The 21,567-nt window shown below is 36.8% G+C and overlaps 1 protein-coding gene across 3 annotated transcripts in view; it reads left to right on the top strand.

The window, feature by feature from the left end:
* Positions 1–6,355: 6,355 nt before the first annotated feature.
* rabgap1l (RAB GTPase activating protein 1-like) overlaps positions 6,356–21,567 on the top strand; it is a 114,652-nt gene continuing 99,440 nt past the window's right edge. For all 3 annotated transcript variants that reach the window (XM_053513154.1, XM_053513155.1, XM_053513156.1), the window contains exons 1-6: positions 6,356–6,425; positions 13,104–13,286; positions 13,488–13,611; positions 16,443–16,650; positions 19,232–19,406; positions 19,961–20,121. In XM_053513154.1, the coding sequence (XP_053369129.1) occupies positions 13,149–13,286; positions 13,488–13,611; positions 16,443–16,650; positions 19,232–19,406; positions 19,961–20,121 (806 nt within the window). In that variant the 5' untranslated portion in view covers positions 6,356–6,425; positions 13,104–13,148. The remainder of the gene's footprint in view (positions 6,426–13,103; positions 13,287–13,487; positions 13,612–16,442; positions 16,651–19,231; positions 19,407–19,960; positions 20,122–21,567) is intronic.

Raw genomic sequence — 21,567 nt, 5'->3', positions numbered from 1 at the left:
ACATTTTATTTGTGATTTTATTACATTTTTAACCAAAACTAGTGCATCTTCCTTTTTACCTGCAAAAACTTTTGCACTCGTCTGTAAGTCTCTGATGTAGAAATACTTTTGATGAATTTTTAACAGCTTGGTTTATGTATTATAACACATAATGGATAGAACTTTTGCTATATTGGGAAAATATGGCATATTTTGCTTATTATATTTTTTTATTATTATTATTTTCTTTTTTTAATTCTTTTATTTTCACAATGCAGTGTAAGTAATGAAAAACCCGGAAGTGTATTACATGTAAACAAGATCATTTTAATGTACAGTCTTTTTAGCTCAGATTGGAACATTTAGAAGGTGGATTGAAAAAAATTAATATCATTAAAATGTTACAGTTTTTCAGTTTCACTGATACTTGTTGCATAGTTCAGCCTTATTAACCTTTTTTTACTACTTTATCAGATTCAGTGTATATTCAGTGTTCTCTGCATAAAGGGAATAAAAAGTGGGTTGTGCAACCAAAATAACAAGTTATTGCCACGATTGCAGCAATTAGTTTACTGGTTTCTTTTTCATACAGAACAGGTTTTACTAGTTGCTCTATTACACATCAAAATCTCACATGAGCTCAGATGGAAGCACAAATAAAATAACACTGAGAAGATATTTGAGCAGGAAATCAAGTATGCTCTAATATTTTTTCACGAAGTATGTCTATGCATAACTTTTTGCACTATGGATTATGGGAATTTTGTCACCGGAATCGTCTCCCAAACAGCTCATTGCCAAGTTTGCACATTTTAATCAGTGATGATACTTCTTTATATAGCCATGACTGAGGACATGGCCCATGAAATTTAACAATATAAAAATGCATTCATATACTGCTTTAATATAATGCATTAAAGTTGTTGTGCAGATAAGTCTATGCTTCAGTATAAAGGTACATTTCTATGTATAATGATAACTAATCGCTTCCTCAGTCCACTTTACATACAGCACAGAACATCTTCAGGGAACAGAATGGCTTCAAACAAGCTGTGTCAAACGTGTCATTCATTCATTTTCCTTATATAAGAAGAAAAAATACATTTTGAATATTATGTGAGCAAATACAGTAAGTTGTTTGCATGAGGGTCATTGTACTAGGCAATTTAACCCACTTGTAGAATCACACTTTGGTTTTCTTTTGCCTTCCAACAGGATTGATCACAGTGTTTTTTCACAGCATTTTGTCCTCAGCACATTTTGAAACAAAGTCTGTCTACAAGAATACAGTGGGTGAAGACGATCCAGGTCCATTTCACCACCAGGCTCGTCTGATTAATGGCTGATGTCTGTAGTGTGGAATCTTTTTCATGTATATAGACAAAGTGATGAGAGTGAGGGTTTAACGTTGGTGATCTCTAACAAAAGTGATTAGTTAAATAGATTTGTATTTAAAACCTGACATTCAACTTCTTTTTCTTTAAAAATGATAAAAAATAAAACTATCATTGTGGTTTGGCATATGAGGATACATCTGAAAAGGAATATAAACTGAAATAACCATTTTTTACCAGTCTACTAGACTTGATGCCGAGGTATTCTAAGACATAGTACATTGAGAAATTGAGCTTTACTTAGATTTTTAATACCCTACAATGCAAAATCACTAACATAGTTTTTGTTAAGTTTGTAAATTCATTCAAAATATTAAAGAAGTGGTAAATTCAGCTGATAAAATATGTTTTATATAAAGCCAAGGCATGTCAGAGACAAAAGGACATGAGGTCAAAGATATTCTCCATATACCTCTGACACAGACTTGTGTTAGAATGAGAGAAGAATTAAAGCTTACAATGACTTTTATCATTCTTAATCCCAACCGACATTCTGACAGAATTGAAAGGTATAAAGATGGAGAACCCGACAGCTGGACAATCATATCTGCAGCAGCAGGTCTCTATGTTAGAGGGGCTAGACATTAGCCACTCCTCAATAAAAGGCTTATGTTGGCTTGACAGGAGTTTGCCAAAACACATAAAAGCACTCTGGCCTGATGAAACCATCTGCTGATTACCTGGGTATTTTTATCTACAAAGCACGATGGGGGCAGCCTTATAGTTCTTATGAGGCTTGTAAGAATTGATGAAAGAAGGTAACATGAGTGCAAATAATGGATCAGTTCATGAAACACGTGTCTTGCTCAACCATTGAACAAAAACAGTAAAATATGATGATATTGTTATTTATGTTTAATTGTCATACAAACAGATTCATTGTGTAGAATATATATTTTGCATTCTGCTTTATGTGTTGATGGGATAGCCTCCTGATTCACTACGATGCTAATCAGGATAATGTGTTACTGAAAATGAATATAAGAATGCTTATGCATGAGACTTTATTCAATTGTGACAAATTTAGTGCAACAATACACACTCAGATAAATAGGGTAATTCTGTTTGTGTCTCTGAGGGAACCTGCAAATACATCAGACCAGACCACAAAGTGGTTTCTTTTCTAAACAAAGCTCCAAGCTCATGAAAAGCTAGAACTGTATTTCTACATGTTCCCTCCAAACCTCCAGCACTGCTCAACTGGTCTCACCATCTCTCAGGCATAGAAAAAGACATGCATCTAGACTATTTTTTTTTTCTGTCACCTGACGTATGACTGCACGGCGAGACACTCCAGCTGCCATATAGTTAAATTCGCAGATGACAGCAGTAGTGGGACGCATCACTGATAACGATGAATCCTATACAGAGAGGAGGTGGAACAACTGGTATAGTGGTGTAGAGAATATAACCTCTGCATCAATGTAAAAAAGACCAAAGAAATGGTGGTGGACTTCAGAAAGGACAAGCGAACTCCTCTCCCCCTACACATTGATGGAGCTGCCGTGGAAGGGGTCCCCAGCTTGAAGTATCTGGGTGTCCACATACAGTAGCTAAGACTTAACTTGGAGCATCAACACCTCGGGCCTGATTTAAAAGGCCTACCAACACCTCTACTTCCTCAGGAAGCTAAAACGAGCTGAGCTTGGGGGCCTGGTTCTGAGAAGTTTCTATCGATGTAGAAAGTATCATCGGCTGCTACATCACTGTGTGGCACGGCAATAGCACTGCAGCTGAGAGGAAAGCCCTGAAGAGGGTACACTCTAAAAAGAAATGTTTAGACCTAACAAAAAAAATTAATGCAACGTTTTGCATTAGTCTTTTTGAGTTATGACAACTTCATTTGAAATTATTTTGAACCAACAAGCTTCTTTGCGTTGGGGGAATTAGCTTTTCCTCTTCAGTTAAAGATTATTTTAATTACCCCTTACTTATTAACTGTTAGACAAAAGGCAAGTTTTTAAGTTGATAACTCGTATAAATTATGTTGCTCCAAATGGCTTTACCATATTGTTTTAAAGCAATTTTATATGTTGTTTAATTACTATAATAGTTTATACAAAATTTCAAATAGCAACCATTTAAAAAATTAAGTGACTCCAAATAGATTTTTTTTCAGGTTTCTTTTTATGTAGGGTTTTTTGGTTTTTGTTAATGTAGTAGATTTAAAAAAAATACATTAGTTCAACCATTATTTTTGTGCAATTAGCTTTTATTTTCAACTGCAGTTAAGTATGTGAACAAATTATATATAAATCTTGCACAAAATGCAAATAAAAACCTCAAAATTTAACTGGTCCTCATTAAGAATAACTAAGCATAATAAATTATGCTATCACAACAAAGTTAGCCAAATCTCTATAATTATATGAGTCAAAAGCCAAGTAGCATGTCATAGAACATTCCAAGAGACTAAGCTCTGAATGACACCACACCAGTCATTTCCAATGAGAGAGATAAATTTACAGTTTGCACTCACAGCCCATTTTTTTAAACAATATTGACAAACTTAACAACATACTAATCTAATTAGACTGATGTCTATTGAATAACTATTGATGCAAAATATTAATTTCATACACCTCAGTGATACTGTCAGAATCACAATGCCAACATTTTACATACCCTTTAATGTTATGAAAAATACCACAAATCCCAGACAAATATTAACTTTGAATTGTATTACAAAAGTAACTAAAATACAAGCAAACTAAAATAAAAGAAACACTCTGCTTTTACTTTTTTGCTACTACAATTTGCCTACAGTGGAAGCACACAGCCATCTATGTGAATGAACAAAAGACTTTTAAAAACTGTGGCTGTGACTGAAATTAGTTAACATTATGAAGCTTACAGTCAAATGGTCAAATTAGCAAAACTTGAATAATGTTTTTCCAAACAGCTCTCTTGCTAAGCAGATATCTCATTAAAATAAATGCAAATTCATTACTTTAGTAGATCTATTAGATGTAAATTGAAGTGTTACTCACCATGAAATTTTGTTTATATTAAGTTTGGTTAGCCCATAAGTCTGCTAACACACAATCTTACCACTGGAACACGTCCAGGCATAGGGGGTAGGATATAACTTAAAAAAAATTAACTTATTATGCCAACTTTTTAAAGTTAAGACAACTTAAATTTTGTTTTCAACCCATTAACAATTAAATTTGAGTTTAAATTACATGCAAAATTAAGTTAATATAATTACCAGCATTATTATTTGATCACAACTTATAAAAATAAAGTTTGCAACTTTGAAAGTTCATCTAAATCAATTAATTAGAATGTTTAACTTGCATCCATGTATTAAATCAAGTAGTGGTAAAAGGTCCTCTGAGTTAGTTTTTAGAGTGTAGTTAAGGCTGCACAGAGGACAGTGGGGAGCAGGCTCCCCTCTGTCACTGAACTGTACACTGCAAGATGCGGAGGAAGAACCCTCCGCATTATTAGGGACTCCACACACCCTGCACATGCTCTATTTCAACCTCTTCCCTCAGGCAGAAGGCTGAGGAGCCTTCAGTGCAAGACCACCAGGTTTAAAAACTGCTTTTACCCTGAGGCAATTAGACTGCCGTGCTCTGTAGGTCCTCTCCCATCAAACACAATCACAAGCTGCTAACAATGGATAGTATTTAATTACAATATATCCCTATATGTTTTGTGTAATATAATACTCTATAGTGCCATACATATATAACCCTTTAAGTCCAATGTACAAAATGTGCAATATAGTTCTTGAAAATGTGTTTATATTCATGTATATACACATATACATTCTTATATTTATATTATTCTGTTATCTATGTGGCTTAAACGGGACCTGGATCCCAATTTCATACCATAACATGAAAGTGTGCTAGTATGACAATAAAGAATCTTTGAATCCTTGAATCCTATGTTGGGAAATGACAATCTTTAAGCGACCACTGAAGACCTGTTCCTTATATAAACAGACCAGAAATTCTGCTTGTTTGTTTGTGTGTTTGCACTGGTTTTACAGTGGTCACTAGCGTGTCACAGGCGTAGGCACTGTCACATCAACTTTTATGCCATACTGTTAGATTACTGGATGTAACAGTAGGCATTTCATAAAAGTGGCAGAATTAAGGATTTGAGCCTGCCAGTTTTTTCCCCATTGGAAAGCCCAGGGTTGATTCCCAGCCAGCGCCCAAACCCCAGCCACTGGATGCAGTGCCGGTCCCAAGCCCGGATAAAATGGGAGGGTTGCGTCAGGAAGGGCATCCGCCGTAAAATTTGTGCCAAGTTGTAGTGCGGACTGGATATTCCGCTGTGGCGACACCTGGCCAACAACAACAAAAAAACTGTGTATTCCCACCTGTCGCACCAGTTGTGCTCCTGGGATAGGCTCCTGATTCACCATCCTGATCACAATGGGTTTATCTGACAACAAGATCTTAACCTTTTCCCCGAGGGTAGAAAGTGGGTAGTAAACATGCCCCATGTACTTCGCATAAAAAAACGAACAAAAACAAGCCAAACAAACACTTTTTTTCCACAATGGGACTTTAGTCAAAATTAATTTGCAGATCTTCCTGGAATGTTTTAAGACTTACAGTTTATCAGATCCAGCCCTGGAGTGTCAGTGTCCAGGACAGTTTACAGGATTTTTCTGCTCAGGTTCAAGGTGTTTGTTTTTATTGTGATAATAAATTGAAATCAATGCTGTACGCCATCCTATCTGATTTTGGTTTCGATTTAATGGAGGTTTTTTTTGTGCCTCACGGTGGCGCTCAAACACCCCGAGCCTCGTTCCAGTGGCAGTGTATGAACCCAATACCACGAGTTTGACCCGCCTGTATTCCGACTTGTCCCGCTACCCGGTCTAGGATTGGGTAGCATCGTTCAGGCTTTGACTTTAGGATTGAGTGGCGGCTCTGTCTTCCAATAAATAAGAACCTTGGAAGAATTAACTAATCACAGCAGAGGAGGCGGGATTTTTACCTAATACGGGTAGGAAAACAAATCGTTTTCTGACGTTGTATACACACCGGACTGCTGAGAGACACTTCACCCCAAAACTCCGAACAAGTAAGTTATATCTGTACGGCTGCTTCTTCACCAGGTTTGGACGTTATACTGCAGTTATGGCGCACTTTTTGCGCCTAAACGACACATTTTATGTCTACGAGCAGATATTTCCAGGAGACAACAAACACTGGGGCTAACAGTTTATACTCTGCTAATCAGATAGGACACTAACTAGCCACTTCAGGCTTGTAGTCTGTCCGCTTATAAACGCACGAGCTGGTTTAACTACCTGTGGGTGTCGCGTGCGGTTTCTGTTATTGCTAGTTAGTCAGCTAGCTTAGCTCTGGAGAAAGGCTGCTAATTTTTTTCATGCCAGTAGAGGAGTTTCGGAGACAACAGCGTGCTGTAAACCCGCAGTAATGAGCAATACCAGTATTGCTGTCACATCTACCAGCAAAACACTGATGACCAGTCTCAGATTGTAATGTTTAATGTGTTATTATACACAGGTGGCGGTTTGAGCGCTCTGCTTTGACCCTTCGCAAGTTGTCTAGCCACTGGTAGCTTTAAAAACAACACACTAGCTAAGATCTGATTTTATTCAGCAAAGTTGTTATGGAATTTAAAAGTACGCCTGTCTGCGTTTATGATTGTTTAATTACCTTAATGACTTAATTTAATTAAGTCTAATTACCTAGCTGGAGTACACATCTTCTGATACACAACATAAACAAATATGTAAGTTCTCATTCTTTTTTAAGGAATGAAATACATAATAAATAAGGGGCAATTTGACATCCAGATGATCTTATTTGGAGTTAAGAAGGCCTTAAAGTGGCAGTTTTGGAGAACCAAGAATAGCAGAAACGTTGTGTAAAGTGAAAGGTTGATGTATTTCCAGCCCAGGCTGTAATTTTACACAGCCTGTGTTTTTTTTCTACACTGTATGATTTTGCTTTCAGTAAAAAAAAAAAAATTGTACATTATAGAAGACTTTCTTAATAGTTTATGATCATATAATCAGCATAGAGACGTTACTACGGTTCAGTCTGTCATAGACTTCAGCACATACAGTAATTCATTCGCATTCCTCTAGTGCATTGTTATCATAATGGTATCATAAAGACATTGCACAAATTTAAGCCGGATCATTGCCTAATTGAGTGGTTGCACTTGGTGAAACGCATACAGTGTTATTCCCGATGTGCATTATTGTAATCATGCTCGGCAAGCAAATTCACAGCATGTCCTCAGTGACTGGGAAACCACATGATTACCATGAATGTGGTAGATTACATTGTTAATCACAACAAAGCAAGCATTATCAAATCAAGTTACAAGTTACACAAATTAACCGTCATTGATAAGACATTGACGAGAAGAGATTAGGCTTTAAGTCTCAACTGAATTGTTTCTTGATCATATGGAAGAACTCCTGAAGAACTTTTTAGCTCCGCCATTTAATGCCATGACTAGACATCAATATATTTAAAAAAAAAAACATACAATACATAAGTTTAGTGTTTTTGTTCAGCTGGCACCAGACGACACTTGTTCAATTGGAACACTTTTGGTGGGAATCATTTGTAAAGATGGTGGATAAATACTGTATTTATGTTAACATGTTCTTCCAGGCTGAATCATCTCAGTTATGCGGTGGAGTTTCACAAATCACTGATATGTTGACAGTGCTAAGCATTTAAAGGCTCAAATTTCACAAGACGCTAAACAATTGCAGAAGGACTCTTTATGTTGAAATTAAGTAAAGTCCTACTTCATTCTGTATTTAGTGCTAGTTTCCGCTGAGGGAGTGTAGTAAACATTGCCTATGCGTTTTTTTTGTCCGAGTAACAGAATTGACTGGTTTAAGGAACCTTATTGTGGTCCATGCGTGGCTACTATGTGGCTTGAAGTTCTGGAAAATTACGCTATGGGTGCGCCTAGAGAAAAGTGCACGTGGCATGTTGTCCATGCAGTGTTTTACTCCGTAACTGGGTGACTGTGTGTGACAGAACTTTAGTGACTGCTTTACCCATGTGTTTTTAATGACGTAAGATCTGTCTGAAGAAAGCCGGCAGCAACTCCCTGTCACAGTGATACAGAACAAATCATATTACTGTACCCTTAAAAAATCTATTGATGCATAGTATACAGTATATACACATTTGCACAAGTCATAGAAGATATTTATCTTTGCAAACATATTGGCACGTTTGAAATCAAATCAAGCGTTAAAGACTGCAGAAATTTAATGAACTACCATATCAGATTTTTTTTTTTTTTGTTTTTTCCAATTTTCTTCCCTAATTTAGTCATAGCCAATTTCTCCCCATCACTAGGGGGCTCCCACATTAAGGCTACTACTACCACTCAGCCAGGAGGGCCGAAGACTATCACGTGTTTCCTACGAACCGCGTGACGTCAGCCGACCGCATCTTTTTAAACTGCTTGCTCACGCGCCATTAGGGGCGGAGTAACACACTCGGAGGAAAGCGCTAGCCTCTCCTTCCGCGTGCGCGAGCTCACAGACGCCCCTAATTGGCTGTAGAGCTGTGATTAATGTGGGAGCGCGAGTACCTCTTATCCCTCCCCCCCCGAGAGAGCTCCACCAATCAGCTCTCTCTGCGCCTCCGGCTGTGAGAGGAAAACAGCATCACCCGGGGTTCGAACCAGCACTCCCCGGATGATAGGGCGAGCACTTTACCACTGCGCCACTCGAGATCAGATTTTTACCCTAAGCAACAGTAGTCTATTATAAAATCACACCATGTTATGTTGGTCATGTTATTAAATTATTTACATTTTCAGTGGTACTTCAGAAAAATGTATAATATTGTTCTCTTGATTACAATATGAATATTATTTCTGTGATGTTGAAATCTTTTACTGCACAATGGAGTGCATTTAGTTTTTGCATCATGTCTTAAATAACCACTGTTTAATCCAAAGGTTATTCACTTTATTATATAGCCATAACTTGTTTTTGGATATATTTGACATCATGAAATGCATCTATAAATGAGTTAATTGTGTGCTGTACTGCACTTAAATTATGAATAAAAATTTATAATTGTTGTAGTACATGTCAAATAAGACATTTTGGGACGTGATGTTTAAGGGAGTAAACAACTTCAAGGTGGTTTCAGTAACTCATGACAAAGGAGTACAGGATACTCAAGTTGTCATTTCTCTGATATTTCAGATTTATATTTAAAGGATTCTTTTAATTGCATGTTAAAAGTGTCGTAGGGCTCATCGCTGATGCTGCAGTTGATGGGCATCTTAATGGTTTTGGTGCATTATATTGACCTAATTCTTGAATATTTCTTTCAGTTTATGCTGATGATAAAACAAAAATACAAAAATAAAAAACAAAAAGGAGGAAACAGTGTGTTACCACAAGGAGCAGCATGATGCATGTATATGGTAGATTTAACAAAACACTTCAGGGCATTAATCTATGATTATGATGAAAAGGCCCTTTTGGCACAAAGCACTGTTGTGTTTGCATTCGTTTTCAGTTCTGGACCATTTATAAAGGCTGTAATTGACTGAATGTGATCAGAGCACATGACTGCGTCTAAGAAGCTGCATCTGTGTAGAGCCTTTCACGCACAGCTGGCTGTGGTGTCACTTAAATAAATCCCTGCGTTTGCACAGTGCCTGCTGCTGGGGATGATGCAGTTATAACTGCTACTTCTCAGTGTCATGGTGGCACTGCCTCGGGGCCAGGATTGTGATTGTAATTTTTGACATTCTTGTCTGTCAGAGTAATAAAAAACAGGTTAACTATAGGTCAGTGCAAAATATTGTTTAGTTAACTGTCTTCTTGTTTTTTAAATAAATCAATCTAATAGTTTTTTTTCCTAGGTCTCGAAAAGAAGTAAGATCTCTGGTTTGTTAAAAGGCTTTGCGTCTGGGCTGACGTTATGTTACATAAGACATGGTGGCTTATCTCAGGAAACGAGATGAGAATCAGCAGAAAACAAGGAGTGGTAAACTGCACTTGGCTGCTTGTAGTGTTGTTTGTAATGTCAGCATTTTTTAAGCTTTACTATCGTTTTAAACTTAACCACGTGGTGTCTCTGGCTTTATCCAGCTTTATATATTCATGGACGGTAAATGATCTTTTACAGTAGCTACACAGAACATCAGGATAAACAAGATGGAGCTTACAGTTTTTGCTAGTTGCATGGGGTAGCATGATAAATAAGACAGTTTCTGCATTATTTATAGTATTGATTTCCAGTCCTTGCTGCTTGTGTGTATCATAGTATTTGACCTGTTATGGCTTTTTTTTATACCTTAATGTTAAAAAGCGTAATAGAAAAAATGCACACGTTTTAAAAACAAGAAACAATATTTTTCACTTACTCACTCACTCATCTTCTATACCGCTTTATCCTGCATTCAGGGTCGCGGGGACCTGGAGCCTCTCCCAGGAGGCTTAGGGCACGAGGCGGGGTCACCCTGGACAGAGTGCCAATCCATCGCAGGGCACACACATTCACACTCTCATTCACACACTAAGGGCAATTTGGGAACGCCAATTAGCCTAATCTACATGTCTTTGGACTATGGGAGGAAACTGGAGTACCCGGAGGAAACCCACCAAACATGGGGAGAACATGCAAACTCCATGCACACAGAGACAGGAATCGAGCCTGGCCAGAAAACAAACCCAGATCCTGGAGCTGCAAGGCGACAGTGCTAACTACTACACCACCGTGCCTCCCAATATTTTTCAATTTCAATTAAATTGTATAGCATTTAAATTAATTAATTAATTTAAAGTGTGGGGGGGGGGGTTCCCTGTTTTCTTTCCAATTTAGTCATAATCATTCCCAACAGTTTCTCATTAAGGCTATATCTAGCAATCAGGTAAGACGGAAGATGAGGATTATACATGCTTCCTTCATGACATGTGACACCAGCTAACTGCATCTTTTTCGACGTTGGGGACAGTTTAACACACTCTGAGGAAAGCGCTAATAATATTTTAACTAGTGGCTTAACATGGTTTAAAAAAAACCTTCCTCTTTCATTTTCAGCTGGAACAGAATTGATTAAGGCCAATTTATTTGAGAGTGTGAATGATTTTACTATGCTAAATGGGGAAATGTCAGCCAGCTAAATATTTCTGGTTACAGTACTTTCACTTTCATATTATATGGTGAGGACTGGACAATGAGAATAAACAATTGTACTAAAAAGTTCCTGTGAAGGAACAAGGTCGGTTGGTCTGTGAAATGGTCATGTATCTGTCTATTTCTCTTCCTGCTGTTCAACAATTGCCTTTTCTTCTTCCCTTTTCTTAATCTCTTCTGTTTGACTAACTCTTTCATTACTTTTACTTTTATCATCATTTTTACTTTTTGTGTATGTCTGTTAATTTCAGTTGTCTTATATTTTATTAACTTTTTGAGATTTTGAGTTTTTGACTTTGCCTCTGTACATCGCTTTGATAAATAAATGTAAAGTTTATTTTGAGAAACATGTAGAATAAAGTTGGCTGAATGTATACAGTGTAGAATAGCCGTTATGGTCATTTTGCTACTAAACACCAGTCTTCACATACAAGCGACTTTGAGTAGGATTACATACAGCTTGGATGAAGATGGATAATTTTGACAGATTGCAATTAATTCTCTATATATCATCAGTTAATGCAGAAAATGCAATCAGAATAACCTCAGTCAGATAAATAAAATACTTTATTTATTTACATTTAGGCAATTGGCATGTGCTCTTATCCAGAGTGACTTACATTTTTATTTACAAACACATGGAGTGAGGACCTAAGGGAGGGTGTGTCTGCAGGAATAAAACATGACCTGAAGGAATTGGTTTTGATCATCAAAACTAATTATTATAAAAGAAAAAGAGAATAGATTCAAATTATTGTATTTTAATGGATAATTCATAACAAGAAGGGATTAATAACAACTCGCAAAGCTCAGATATTGTATGAAATAATCATAGGAATTTAGAATCCATTATAAGGGCTACCTCGCACTCTGACAAAGAAAAAAAAAACGCTCCACGTTAAGATCAGATCAGTGTAGGATGTAACTTACGAGTAATCTAACACATTTAGTCCGCCATTTAAGTACTCAGTTATTTACATTTACATTTAGGCATTTGGCAAAAAATAAATATTTAGTTATACTTTCAAAAATATAACAATTTATTCAGACAATTTATGTAATGTGTGAGTGTGTGTGAGTGTGTGTGAGTGTGTGTGAGTGTGTGTGAGTGAGTGTGTGTGAGTGAGTGTGTGTAAGTGTGTGTGTGTGAGTGTGTGTGTGTGTAGTCATGCTACAAGCCCCGCCTCCGATAACCCGGCCCCCTCTGTTATTTCTGCTGTTATACTCCTATCTCACCTATGCGGTTTGACTCTCGGTAACATGGGAACATGGCGTAAAATGTGTTCTGAGGCCTTTAATAAACTGTGTTAGACAGATTTTCATTGGATTGTAGTTATGGTGGAGCTGAGTAAATTTCTGAACACCGGGTGATATTATATATATTTTTTATGTAAATAGGTTTTCATGAGCACGATGACATGGATGTCATTGTTAAAAAAAACGTTTCATGCATTGGTAATTCAGTGAAATAGGTTTTGTGTGTTGCTGGAATAGCACCTGTGCTGTCTGGTTGAGTGGTATCATGGGGAACACCTTTTTTGATTAGTGTAACTTTACCCTCTATGTAACTGTGATGAATGATTTTGTGCAGGGCAGTAGCAGAGGAGGCGCCGAGGGAGGAGCTTCCCTAGCTATCATGGATGACCGCTCATCCCTGCGTAAAGTGAGCGGCTCCACTGAATCTGTGTCCACGGTCACCAGTGAAGAGTTTGTTCTGGTGCAGAACGGCGCTGAGGGCTCACCATCCAGCTCAGAGGGACGTCCCAGGCTCAAGGTGATTGACAACATTGCACTTTTCATGTTACAATTACGGTGTTTATCCATAATCTGTGACCATAATCTGGAAGTATTATTGTAATTGGTATGTAATTGTATTGAAGCTGAAAATCACAATTTGCTTTCAACCTGTAACTGTTGGCGGCTGACACGGGTCGGAACTTTACTATCTGCTTGATGGTCTGCTTTATGCTCATAGATGTCTTGGAACGGAAGTGAGCAGCTGGAGAGGGCAATGGAGGAGGTGCTGGAGGATGAATTAAGGTTGGAGGAGAGGAGAATGGACACACCAGAGGAGACTGGAGAGAATACACAGGACACAGGCATGTCCACAGAACATAAACCACGCAACAGACCACGTAGGCTTACTCTCACTGTGACACCCAATGGTTTGCTCTGGTTTCTCACAGCATTGAGAGAAGTGTAGAAGTTAATATTATTATAGAGGTGCAATAATTTAATTTTAAACCTAAGTTTCACAGCACTAAGTGTGATCAGGTAGTCTTTCTGCATTTGGATGAAGACCCACTAACCATATAAGGCTAGAGAAGGTAGTGAAAAGCTCTGCGTGTTCTGTGCAGGTTTTAGCCAGGAAGTGTCACTGCATACATGCTGGCTCGCTTCCTATTGTTACTGGTTCCTGTTGTTGCTTTTGAAACTGTTGACTGACTGAAGCTGTGGGTTTTAACCTCTCATGTCCTGTGTCCTTTTTTTTGAGCCTTCTTTGCTAAGAATGACTCAGCAGTCCGATGTCCAGGCTGGTGTAAAAGTTTCACTTTGTGATTAGGACTTAACATGCAGTAATGTATTTTATGAGAAGTAGAAATGAATGTGACTCTCTATTATGCATGAACTATTCCTAAATATTTTTTGCAGCCTTAAGTTGTTAAACCAGTGGTTCTCAAACATTTTCTGTCATTCCCCACTTAAGGGGGTGGGTGAATTTTCAAGCCCCACTTGTCAACAAAATGATAACGAAAACGGCCAAGTGTACTATTTATTGAAAAATCAATTTTTAAACCAGTAAGATCAAATAACACCAAGTTCAAAACAGATAAAATACACGTGCAATTGTTATAACAGGCTTACTTCGTCACTTATCTAGAACTTTCTTTCGAAGAAGTCGAGTGGTTTTGTCTCATGCTGTCTGCTGCCAGCGGTTTAAGACACAAAACACACAGAGGTCTCTCCTCTGCCCCACCATCCCCACCATGAATCCAAGCGCAACATAGACTTCATCATGTTTTCCTTTCGGCTGGATTTTTGGTTGATTAGGCTGATAATGCTGAATCACCTGCTTTTTGGTGGTCCATGTAACAAATGTGTCCATTGATGTTATTATGCTCACTACATACAGTATGCTACTGTGTTATGGTCTAAAATGCCCCCGACCTAGGCCACGGATTGCCCACCTAAATTCATAGGTTTATGGTTTACAAATTACAAATTATAACAAATTAATTTAATTATAAAGTAAGCAATATAAAAAAAGGTTGTATAGGGGAAAAATATATAAATTATATATTTTTTCATATACAGTACCACATGTATATTTTTATATTGCTTATTTTATAATAAAAATCATTTCCTGTAATTTTTCACCACAAACAATATTTATTTAGTGTAATTTGTGATAAATAATTTGTTATTTGTACATTGACAAACCCCTGCAAAATAAATGTGCCATAAAATAATCATTTTGGGGGATTTGTATTAATCGTCTCGACGAGTGTCACGTGCCTATGGTTAATTATAATAGTAAAAATATATTTGATAATAATAAACCTTTGAATGTATGTCCTAATATAATATTTGATAGAGATTATGTATGGGGACAATCCGTGGCAGGGGGGCATTTTAGCACATAACACCTGTTTGTGTCCGCGGTAAAGTTAGTTTTATATTCGCATCTCCGAATTCAACAGCTGCGTAAATAAACCCGCAAATAAGATACCCACATATATTTCCTCTCTTCCTCCTCTGTACATTAAGCTACATCCGCCTTAAATTATACATGTTTAAAAGCATAAACACCATTATTCTCTACGGCGCAACGAATGATTTAGGGATCATCGCAAAATGCCGCACACCAACAAAAAGCGTAGAACAATATTGATCTTCCCTTCTGTTCAGCGCCTGAAGGGTCAAAAAGCAACTTTGTTGCCACACTAGAAACTAGAAATGCCAGACTAGTACTGCCTGATAAAATATTAATGTTTAACAAAAATACAGAAACATGAGCATACACATTGGAATAAATGAAATTACATACATAATACCGAATGTTTCCTTATATATTGTTCCTCTGGAATTAACATGCCGACGTTAAACCGTTATTGTTGCACTATGGTTTCACTTTTTCTCTGATGTTATTTTAATTTACTTGTATTAATGATCCATTTCTTTGTGTGTCATTATTTAGTTTCGAGTGTCCGATAAAGAAAATAAAGATTAAATAAATCAATAAAGAAAAGCATGAATTAGAGTAGGTACTTTCCTATTATTTTCCACTAATTCCCTCCCGTTCATTGCGCCCCACCTGTCATAATTGTATTAACCACTAGTGGGGCGCGCCCCACACTTTGAGAACCACTGTGTTAAACTAATAGTTGATAAACAGTATTTAAAATAAAAAGTAACGAGATCAGGATCACATCTCACTTTCCTAACATTGATGATTTTAGGCCAAAAATTATATATATATATATATATATATATATATATATATTAAAAAAAAAAGGTTTCTATGAATGGCTAGTGTATGCAGGGTGCACTAACCTTATAAATTCTTATTCAAAATAGCGATTTAATGGTAATGTTTATAATGGTTAGAGGTTCAGGCCATGGATAAATGTGACTGTGCGACTAATAGGATAAGATAAAGAGACTTTATTGTGAGGTCGCTGTTAGGACTAGAGTAATAAGATACAATAACATTTTGAAATGATGGACTGGAGCACAGAACTTTACCCATAATGGACATCATTTGGAAATACATTTACATTTAGACATTTGGCAGATAGCTATTTACCGGAACACATGGATTCCACAAACCTTGACTATGTCAAAAAAAAAAAAAAGGCAAAGAATAAAAACTTAAATATTTAAAATGAATAAAAAACAGTGATAGTTGACCTGATGTATGTTGTTTCAGAGGCGTTTATAGCTGCAGTGGAGAGCCCAGTGCTGCAAGAGGAAGAGAGTGTGCAGTTCAGTAAGCTCTCCTACCTAGGCTGTACATGGGTAAAGGCTCCACGCAGTGAGACTGAGGCCCAGAGAGCAATGTCCACCCTGAGAGCTGAGAGCCCCAGTCCCATCCCTATTACCTTGCACGTACCTAACAGCCCCGACGGCTGTGTGAGGTAAGACATGCAGTGACCTACATCTTGGACAGATAGACCAGACTCATAAACTAACTTTCTAGATGTAGTAGCTTTTTTTTTTTTTTTTTACATTTCATATTAGTTTTTATTTCCAAACTGGTCTAATACACACACACACACACACACACACACACACACACACACACACACACACACACACACACTGTTCAACCACCCACAGTTCTTCCAAGGACTTTGACTGTTGCACCCGCTTTTTTGCATGCAAAACCCAGCAGGTTCCATTTAGTTTTTTGCCTGAAAATTGGTTGCTAACATAATATGTTGCTTTCTTTTCTGGGATACAGGTATTTTTTTGTAATACTGATGTTTGGAATCAAAAATGTTTTTTGAATAATAAATTCCTACAATAAAACTGTACTAAAAGCACTGTGTGCCTAAGACATTTGCACCGTATTATAGAGATAGTGGGGGGATAGTCGATTCAACTATGAATTGCAATTATTTTGTCTGGCAACAAAAGAAACTGTTACATTTATAATGGACATAAACCGATCGATTCGCCAGTGACCAGAATTGGCTGGTTTTCAGTTTGATCGGCCGATCAGCCTCAGATATGAACGATTCTGGACCAAGTGCAGAAGCTTCCGAATGGTGCAACAGAATGTTTATGGCATTATGTTATCAAAATATTGTGCGTTAAAAGCCTTAGATTTGTTTTTTTGTTTTAAACACTAAACAAATTAGCCTCAAACCCATTTATTACACATGCTTACACCAGTCTCACGGTGAGCGTTAATTAGTGCACTAGAACCCCTGCATGCCCATATGTGATCGCTGCTCTTCGACCCGCATGCTCACTGTTGTGTTCTTGGACTTTGAAGATGTTTGAGGAGGTCAACATTGCCGTTTCTTTATAATCCTACAGGTAAACTATTTACACATTTTCATCCCATGATGTAGGAGAGAATTATTTGCTTAGTTTAAATGATTATTAAAAAAAAATAATTATAGTGGATGACAGAAATATGTGCTGCTCAGTTCAATTTTAAATTACAGCAGCACGGTGATTTAGTGGTTAGCACTATTGTTTTGCACCTTCAGGGCGTGTGGATGGGTATATAAAATCAGACTCATAGTGTACAATCAGACCGACACTACCAGTCAAACGTCTGGACATGACACCTGCTTATTCAAGGGCTTTCCTTTGTTTTTACCATTTTTTGCAATGTGGAACAAAATCAAACACATCAAAACTATAACCCAACACATATTAAGTTAACAAAAATGTTTCAATAAAAAATCTCATATTTTATATCCTTGAAAGTTGCCACCTTTATTTTATTTACGTTGATGAGAGTTTTGCTTGCTTTTGGCAGTCAAAAAGTGCTCAATAGAAACTAATCCCAGTCTCTCATGAGAATCTTGGCCATGATGCTTATGCTCACTGCTGTTGCTTGGAAAAAAACAAGAACGTGCAAAGCTGTCATTACAGCAAAATGTGGTTACATTTAGACGTAAAATATAAAAGATTTTGGTCTATTTCCACTTTATAGCTTACTACATAATCCCATGTGTATTTTTTCACTGTTTTGATGCCTTCAGAATTGCTTTGCAGTGTAGAATATAGTACAAATAAAGAAAAAAAATATGAGTCCTGGTACTAAATATGGTTTTGTACTGGCTTTGTAGTTTTCAATTTGCAAACATATTTTGCTATGTGAGACCAGAATCATATGCAGATATGCTGACTGTCAGCTCAGAATCATACTTACTTTGATTAATTTACTATAAACTTATTTATATATGTAATCTACTGTCAACCATATGAACTCATATTCTAGTAGCATAATAATTTAGAGTAATATTTTTCTTTGTAAGATCAGATTTAAACTTTTGACCTTGCATATCTTCTATGGATCTTAATACCATATAATGAACAGGAACTGTATAATCATGTGTCAAGGTTAAGGTCATGAACTGAAATTTCACTCCCTTGTCCTCATGTACCTTGTTTAAATATCCAGCTCTGTTTCTTCCCTAAAAATGTTTAACATATTTCATTGTTAAACTTTCCTGAAATTTTACACTTGTTCTCTGCTCAGCGCAGAGAATTACCCAAGTTGAAACTACCCTGGTGATGCGGTTTCTCTGTCTTTCGCTACACGTGTGGGAGGGGGTGGACACACAACGAAAAAATTAACACCGCTCTCATGAGAACTTTATAGTAAGAGATGTGAAAGTACCATGAAGCAACCATAAATTGTTTGTTTGACAGGTTCCTCTCAGTTTAAAATTTTTGCATTTCATTCTGAAACCAAATAAACACTCAAACACTCAAAATATTTGTGTACATGCAGTTTCTTCTGACTGTTTGTCATTCTTCTTGTTATTAGCTTCTGATAACTATGAACCTAATGTTTTCATTAGGAAATAGTTTGGCAAAAAAATGATACTTTATGGTTCTCACATAAGAAAGCCATGTCATGTGTAAATGTACAGTATACAGTAAATGTGTCATGTTTGTGTAATTCATGAGTATGTATGAAATGTGATTTGTAAAACATTTTTTTTCTTTTTCCCCTTCTGTGCCGTACTTTAGGATTGTTGACCAGGCCACTGGCACTGAGATTGCCTCCTTTCCCATCTATAAAGTGCTGTTCTGTGCCAGAGGAAAAGATGGCTCTTTAGAGAGTGACTGCTTTTGCTTCACTGAGAGCTACCGTAGCTCTGAGGACTTTCAAATTCACGTCTTCTCCTGTCATATCAAAGAAGCTGTGAGTAGTCCCTCTAGTATGTTCAAGTTAAGGGCTGACTTTTAATAGCTGCAGAGGAAGTCTTGTTTCAACCCTAGGTAAATTTGTCCATGCTCATAAAAAATGTGTTTGTAAGAAGGTACAGGTATTTATTTAGCATGTTTGCAAAGGAGGCTTTGCGATATTATAACAGCAACTAACTTTATTTACAGGTATTTCACACTTTATGTAATAGATAAATAGTATCACCTTATTCATTTCATAAATAGAAAAATGTAAAATGTTGAAAAACATTTTAGGACATACTTTTAAAGAATCTAACTCTGGTTGGTAACAGCTACTCTGCTTCTTGTACTGCACTGCATAACTCCACCTTTTCATTAATTATTTTCCTATAACAGCACACCCATGGTGCTTTCTTGCACTTGAAGTTGATACATTTAGAAGTTGATACATTTAATTTTAATTTGTAAACTTGCCTCAGTGTCTGGTGACCTCGAAGTAATTTTATGCCATGGGGCTAATTGATGAGCAGCGATCAAATAAAACACTCCTGTCATTGTTAATTTGTGCAGGTGAGCCGGATTCTCTACAGCTTCTCTACAGCCTTTAAGCGCTCATCCAGAGCTGCCACAGAGATCCGTGAATCTGCTTTGCCTCAAACCCCTGATAGCGACATCTTCACCTTCACTGTGTCTCTGGAGGTGCGAGAGGATGATGGCAAAGGCAACTTCAGGTCAAGACTGCTATAGTGATTGTTTTGTTCTTATGAGGAAGTGTCTACTTAATGCCTTTATTGTATATAACCTAATGTTGTCTTACCTTATAGAGTTATCATGGTGGTAGTTATTTATTTTACTAAGTATAATGCAGCTGATGGATTTGGTTACTACGATTTCTAATATTCAGTGTATACCTTATTTAAAAAAAATATATGAATTATGATTATTTATAATTGTGGGTGTTATTTATTTTTATTTAACTTTTTTAGGGACTCAGAATTTAAATTTACTCAGTGTTAATCCCAGCTGAAAACCGATTGGCCAATATCAGCCATGTTTTTTAAGTAACTAGTTCATCATTAATAGGACTCATTATAAAATTAGCACGAAGATGGAGAATACCTTAAGTTTCACCTTAATCAGACCTGAGATACCGTTTTTATCAACTTCACACCCAAAACTCCTGGTCCTAAAGAGGCCTGTAAATTTTGTTCAAGTAGATGCAAAATATTATGAGTTCTAGCTGTTTAAGTGAGTTAAACTTAATGCTTGCTGAGAATTGCTTAAATGCTTGAGTCAGAATTAGACAAGGAATCAGAGCGAACAAGAATAAGGTTTCTAGGCCTGAGATCTGGCTTAAAATGGTGTTATGCTGTGTTGTAGTGCCACCATTAGGCCTGTTCGGCTCTTGCCTTAGGGGCTACTACATAATGGCAAAGTGAGTCTGCACAAGTTTCCAAATATTTTGTACCATTTCATTTTATGAGAAACCTATTTTTGATGGTTGCTATGTGGGACCCTTACAACCAATTAAAAAGGTAAATATAAGCCGGTAATACCCATCAAGATCGAACAAATTGTTATTAGTTCCCATTTGATATCCTGAAAATGTGGGACACTTATTTGTGTAAATTTTTTTTCTCAGGAAAAAAGCTGAAATAAAATTTAACATAGATCTAATATGCCGTTACATTAGATCTACTATTAATTATTAATACCATATTAAAACCATTGCAAACTGTTAGCGGAAGTCTAGGCATTGGATCAACATAATCTGTGATCTAATTACATTAAAGACATTACTGTTAAACATTATGTAACAGGAAGTTTAAAGTATGTTCGTGTATTCTTTGTAATCATTGTAATGTTCCTATTTAATGAAGTATAATTTTCTTGATAGTGACATGCAACCTGTACTTCCTGTACTTTGTGTGAAAAAAATTCAGAAAGAAGAAATTCTGTGAAACAGTCGCCTTAAAACCCAGCAGTAGAATTCGTTATTGATGATCTGGCCCAACGGGACAAATTCTCGATGCACAATGTCACGAATGTTAAAAAAGATGATGAGCATGCACTTGTTTTGTTTTAGTCGTGTAGGTGATGGGCTCTTCCACTGTGAAGACTGTTGCTTATTCTCAGGGTTTTACACATGCACCCAAGTTTCGTCACTTGCGTGTGTG

This window comes from Clarias gariepinus, chromosome 15 (assembly GCF_024256425.1).
Source record: "Clarias gariepinus isolate MV-2021 ecotype Netherlands chromosome 15, CGAR_prim_01v2, whole genome shotgun sequence".
Lineage (NCBI taxonomy): Eukaryota > Metazoa > Chordata > Actinopteri > Siluriformes > Clariidae > Clarias > Clarias gariepinus.
The sequence above is the reverse complement of the archived record's forward strand: the minus strand, read 5'-3'. Positions and strand labels throughout refer to the sequence as shown.